Source organism: Miniopterus natalensis, chromosome 9 (genome assembly GCF_054644295.1).
Source record: "Miniopterus natalensis isolate mMinNat1 chromosome 9, mMinNat1.hap1, whole genome shotgun sequence".
Classification (NCBI taxonomy): domain Eukaryota; kingdom Metazoa; phylum Chordata; class Mammalia; order Chiroptera; family Miniopteridae; genus Miniopterus; species Miniopterus natalensis.
The window spans coordinates 26,630,562-26,636,828 of NC_142089.1; the positions used below are offsets into that span (position 1 = coordinate 26,630,562).

At 53.6% G+C, this 6,267-nt stretch overlaps 1 protein-coding gene across 1 annotated transcript; it reads right to left on the reverse strand.

Annotated features, from left to right (window-relative positions):
- Positions 1-1,322: 1,322 nt before the first annotated feature.
- On the reverse strand, positions 1,323-5,535 carry CCDC17 (coiled-coil domain containing 17). Its single transcript, XM_087820402.1, is given in 13 exon segments — positions 1,323-1,527; positions 1,799-1,909; positions 1,979-2,189; positions 2,331-2,534; positions 2,669-2,760; positions 2,868-3,016; positions 3,247-3,363; positions 3,637-3,755; positions 3,846-3,929; positions 4,143-4,305; positions 4,391-4,613; positions 4,724-4,808; positions 4,810-5,535. Coding segments are annotated over 13 exon segments (1,911 nt in total). The 5' UTR covers positions 5,058-5,535; the 3' UTR covers positions 1,323-1,422.
- Between the last annotated feature and the right edge of the window lie 732 nt (positions 5,536-6,267).

Genomic DNA, 6,267 nt, shown 5'->3' on the forward strand with positions numbered 1-6,267 from the left:
CCTGGGGGAGTTCCGGTCCTTGAGGAAAACTGGTGCTGATCGTAGATAATTTAGCTTTCTGGTCTGAAGTGGCTAAGGGACTGACCATGATGAACACTTTGGGGTGTGATTGGAAGAATCTGGGGAGGCCAGCTGGTTTAGTTATATTTTCTGTACAAAAAGGTTGAACTATATCAACACTTGGAATTGTTACCCATCTGCAGTTTTGACTTCTCAAATAAACATGGTAAAAAAAAAAGTTCCTGGTCTGGACTTGTGTTTAAAGATCTTATTAGAGTGGGATCTTGGGCTTCCTGGAGCATTTTGGTGTGGGATATTGGAGGCAGAGCTCCCTCTGCTGACTCCCAAGTAAACCCCATTTGTCAGAGTTTATATTTTCTCTAAATAAATAATAAAATAAAATGGGGAGTTCTTCTGGGCTGGTTACAGTAACTTGTGGCTGCAGAATCAGGCTGTGAACCTCCTTCCCAAAGATGCCCTTCTATTAAAAGTCCTGAGGCTTTTTTTGGGGGCGGGGGGGGTGAGGGTCAGGCCAGCACAGTCATGACATATTTGACTCCCAGGACTTTGATCTTCGGTTGGCACTGGGGTCTGGAGCCAGGCCCGGTATAAAATTTCAGCTCGATTTCACACATGACACACCCTACTTGGGAGAAACATTGGGTTTGGGCCCTGCCCTCAAATCTGTAAGTATATAAGGCTATAAGATATTACTGTTTATGGGGACCTTAAGGTCCTGAAAGGCTTCCTGGGGTGTGTCCTGGCAAAACTTGAGTTTGAGTGAAGTGTGACAATAAAATGGACTAGCAGAAAAACGGTGGGCATGAGTTTATCAAGTTCCTTTAGCTGTGACTGGAGTGCCCCCTTAGTCGCCTTTCAAAGAACTTCCTGCCCGGCCGGGTGTGGCTCAGCGGTTGAGCATCGACCTAGGACCCAGGCGATCAGGGTTCGATTCCCGGTCAGGGCACATGCCTGGGTTGTAGGCTCGATCCCCATTCGGAGGTGTGCAGGAGGCAGCCAATCAATGACTCTTATCATTGATGTTTATCTCTCCCTCTCCTTTCCTCTCTCTGAAATCAATAAAGAGATATTAAAAACAAAAAAAACTTCCCATATACCAGGTGATACTGCAAGTACTTGACAATATTTAATCCTCTCATCAATTTGTTTTACAAAAGGAAGACTGGTAAAGAAAGGCCAAATATGTGTAGAAGGTGGTAAAGCTCTGGTTGGAGCTCATATTTTGTGCTCATGTGCGTTTTGCTTCTAGAGCTTCCATCAGAACAGTAGCAAAGCAGCAGGTCTGGGAATAGGCCTCAATTAGGACCTAGTCCTGTATGTGTTACACTATTCATACCCACATTCTCCTGGACTCGGAAAGCCAGTGGGGGTGGGTCAAAGCTGGTGCAGCCCAAACCATCTCTACCCTTGACTGCTGCCAAGGGGCTCTTCTGCTGGAGGAGGGGGGTCAACAAAGCCAGCTATTGGGGCAAGGGAGCTGGCTTCCAGTGAAGATGAGCCGGACATCTGTGGAACAGGGAGAAGGCAGATATTTAGCAGAAGGCTTATGTAGAGGTTAATTGCACAGGTTCTGGAGTTGGACTACAAAGTCTCAACTCATTGAACCAAGTTAACTCCACTGTGCTCTTGATTTCCTCATCTGTTTACATAGTACTTACCTATCGGATGTGTACACAGAAAGCATTTGGTAGTGACTTGGCACATAGTGGTCAACAAAGGATGGTTATTACCACACCAACCACACCCAAGGTGTCCCTAGCTCTAGTTGAGCCCTCACCAGAGGTGGGTACTGGTACTCATGGGCATTAGCTGGATTGATCTCTGCCAGTGTTTGGACTTCTGCATCTCTTGCATTCACCAGCCGCAGAAAGAGCTCAGTCTGACCTTCCTGGGGAAAGGTGAAATGATACTGTATCTGTCCCTTCTAGTTGACTCAATCTCAATTTTCCACACTTACCTGGGGAATTCCATTCTGCTGCCCAAAGCTAAGGCTGGGATCCAGAGGAAGGGCCCGAAGTGGAAGACGCCAACGGCCACTCAGTACCCTCTGATCCCGGTCAAAGAGCACCAGTGAGGCCCAGGCCTTTGGTTGTGGTGCCCTAGCCCCTGCCAGCCCCTGCCAGGCTTGTAGCTCACAGATCAAGGATACTGATGGTGATGGTCGGAGTCTAAAACAATGAAAAAGGTGTCAGAAGCCAGAACTGGCTCTATTCCATTCCTAGAACTTGGCCCTCAGAGCCATTGGCCCTGTACACAAATGAGAAAACTATGGCAAGGAGCACCAAAGTCATTAATTCCCACCTACTGACCTGGGTGCAGGCTGCCTGCTGGCAAGGATGGCACAGTTGCCCATGGGCCCAGGAGCTGGAGGAGGGGGCAAACAAAGGGCTGGGGGCAAAGCTGTGATCCCTCCTGTCTCCTGTCCATCTTGAGCCAAGCCAGTCATTAGTTGCACCCAAATCCAAGAAGCCTCAAGGCCCCGTAGGAAGTCATAGAAAATGACCAGGCCAGCCCTGGGAACACAGGTCTCAGTGAACACATACACTCCTCTCATCCCCTCCCCAGTCATTTCCTCAACCCTCACTGGACCTTAACCAGCAGTGGTGACCAAGGCACAAAGGATGTCAAAGGAGGGAGCAGGCCTCACCCAGGATCGTAGGGTGCAGGGCCCAGAACGTCAGTTGTGGGCAGGACAAAGTGTGGATCCAGACCCAGGTTCCTGGTTATGGCTCCAGGAAGCTGTGGCTGTGGGGAAGAGTTGAGTCCTCTAGAAAGCTTCCAAGATGCCTATGCTCCCCCAACTACACAGAGCAGAGCTGCTCCTACCCCAACCCCTGGGTCCTCACAGTCTTTCCTGTGCCACCCAAGAATAGGACGCCCGTGGAGTGTGGAAGTGGTGGCAGCGGAGGAGCCACCGGTGGTGGGAGGCATGGGGGATCTTCCCTCCTTCTCAGGCGTGGGCTGGGATTGGCCACAAGTTGTGGCTCCCTGGACCCTAGGTGCAGAGGAAGAGTAGGGAGTCCCTGAGCAGGAAGCAGCAAGTAACTGGGCTGAGATATCCCTGCCTGAGAGCCAAGCCCCCACACAGACACCTGGAGATGCACACGGACACAGACCGGGCACAAACACGAGTCTCATTCCCCATGCATAGTCACTCTCACCCCTTCCTCTAAGCCTGGCCTTCTGGAGAGGACTAGGTCGGATAGGATTGGGGTGCTCACTGACCCCAGGGTGCTGGGCCTGCAACCCTCTGCATCTGCAAAGCCAGAATTTCTGCCTCCAGGCGCCGGTTTTCAGCCTCCACTACTAGACGCTCCCGGGATGTGGAATCTGCCCACCTTCCTGTGATGAACAAGTCTGACTTGTCACTTTTGACCTCTGGTGACCAGCTTGGTCCAGCTCTGAGCAGCTCTCCAGCCTTAGGATTCTCTGGACAAGGGTGGACTTGTTAACTAACATTCTAGTCACCATCGCAAAGGCCACCCAGGTTGTCTACCTCAGGACTTTTGCTTAGGTGGTACCCATGCCAAATATGCCCTCCCTCGCTGCCCTTTTCTCCTTTCAAGGCTAAGACCACCACTTCCAAGACCCTCTTGGCTGTCCCCTCCTGTTCACCCCTGCGGGTACGTGACCGCCGAAGCTCCAGAGCCGATGCCTCTACTTGCAACTGCCATATCTGGCCGAGAACGCCGGAGTCCCGGCCCCCGGCTCGAATGTAGGCCTCCCGCAGGGCCCTAGAGAGCAGGGGGACAAGAAGGTAACAGCGTCTTTTCAAGACTGATCAGCACTTCGCCCCATGCCGGTTCCCGGGACCTGGACCTCACCCGATCTCCGCAGCCAGAGACCCTGGGTTGGACTGTCGCGCCGGACAACAGAGTTCTGCCTCTCGCAAGGAGTTTAGCCCGGGCCTGGAGTGAGGGGCGACCCGTGGGGAGACGTTACCACGGATCCACACCTCCAGCCAATCCGCCCCATCCCGAACTCCCCCGTGCTGCCTTTCTGCTGCTTCAGAACATGTGTCTTTTGCGCGTGGCGCCCCTCGCGGGCTCCCCAGATCCCCCCCCCCCCCCGCTAGCTGACCCACGCCGCGGCCCTCGGGGATCCCGCGCGCCAGATCTCACCGGGGCTCGGCCTGTAGCTGCTGAACGCGCGTTCCCAACACCTCTAGCGCTCCCCTTGTCCGCCCGGCCTCGGCCCGGAGTTCTCCAAGCTCCTGCTCCAGGCCTAATAGGCGAGATATACCGCCCCGGGGGCGGGCCAAACCCTGGAGGCGCCGCTTCAGTTCTAAGGGACCAAGTGAGAATGGGGTGGAGCAACCTAAGACCAAGGGGCGAGTACCCAGTCCCCCCTCTCCTTCCTTCCCCCTCACCTTCGCCTCGTAGCGCCAGGGCCAGGCTCTGTGCCTCTGTCTCCAACACGCGCTTAGTACGAGTCTGGTGGAGGGCCCGCAGCCGTTCCCCGGGGCTCGCAGCAACCTCAGAGCTGGGGCCCTGGGTCGGAGCCTCTGAACGCCCCCAGGGCCCTGCTGACCCCCTGGGGATTGTTGCTATCCAGGGCTGCATTTCCTGCAGGTACAGTCGCAGCCCCTGCACCTAGAGATAACAGTAACCCACGATCCCCGTGTAGGGGTAACCTGACCCTTAAATGACTTATAGGTTTTGGGAGGATGCTGTTTTGAACCCGTGGGTAGCGCCCGGTGTACCTCCTCTGTTAGCTTCCTTAAAGCTGATCTGCTGGCCGCCTGGTCTGGGAAGCCCTGGTGTTCTTGTGACACAACCTGGATACAGCGTGTGGGATGAGGAATCCTGAGAATCAGGGTGACTTGACTACCCAGCCACCGCCAAGGACTACCCAGCCCTTACCGTGGGGCTTCGTGGTTCCGAGGCTTTTGAAGGCTGTGCTCCAAGTGTCACCTCCCGGGTCAAACGGCCAATGCAGAAGCGCTGAGTGTGAGTGGCCAACAGGGCCCAGGAGCGGAAAACCATGTCACAGGACCCACAGGGCAGGAGCTCTGGCTCCCCAGAGTGGGAGGCCATGGGAAGGAATCCCTTCCCTGATGTCAAGCCAAAACCTGCAGAAGACAGGACAGAAAGCAGGGGAAAGGGAGAGGAAGAAACAGGAAGCCAGAGGCAGAGAGGAAAGGCCAGGTTTATGGGGTCTGCAGTATCAAGTTTGTTTGGGGAGGAGCTTTGGCTCCCTGGGCAGCAACTACAGGCCTGGGCAGGTCTGGAGAATGGGTGTGGAAGGCTTGGTCACCTTTGGGAGGAGGCCTTGGCTTGAAAAAATGTCACAAAGTCTGTTCCACCTCATTGCATGAGACAGGCAAGTCTCTAATACTTTTTTCTTTCTGTATTAATAAAAGGGAATGAACAGCTGCTTCTTAGACTTGCTGAACCCATGTAACACTCCATCATTGGTTATCTAATGGGCTCTGGCAGGGAAGGGTCACCTTATTCATTTTTGTTTTGCCCAAGTGGACCTATCCCAAGTTAGTGTCATTCTCCATTCCTGGAACACATCGGAGAATAGGCAGTCTGCCTTGATGAGCATTCTGCCAGGAAACCATGTCTATTTTTCTTCTGCAAAAAGCTGTTTGCATTTGGTCCAGGGCATGGGAGAGGGCTCCAGGGTTGCTAATGAGGCTGCCTAGTGGCTGCAGGGAGAGGCTCAGGCAGAGAATACCTGACACCAGGGTGATGCAGAGGGGCCCCTCAGAGGCCTCTGGGCTCCAAAGGCTCCTAGTTATGTTTGAGGGTGAGCTTTTGAAGAGATAACTTGCCCAGCCAAACCTGGGGCCAGCCGGCCTGTGGATGTTAGCCAGGTGGCCACCCATCTTGAATTTCATGTCTAGGAAGTGGTTCTCTAGGAAGTTAAGAAATGGAATCTCTGCAGGCTGAACCCAGGCATGCAGACCCAAAAGGGCCAGGTTCAGGTTCTTCTCCATGACCTAGGCAGCTTCTACGGCATCCTGGGTTTTACTCCACTCATCTTGGAAAGGCTTCTGCATGTCCTGGAGGAGTTTGCAGCTGCCTCACTTGTTTTCTGAGATGCTTGGTGCTTTTGTGCTCCTCCTTAGCCAATTTGAGAAGTGGGCCTTGCATTCCAGAGCCACATCCTTGGGTCAAAATAGAAGCCCGAAGAGGTGGTGTAGGAGGCCTGCAGATGCAAGTTAATCAGGTTGATGGTGGCTTCCACCTTCGTGAAATTATTCTGGCAAATCTGGGAGCTCGTGGTTGCTCAACAGTG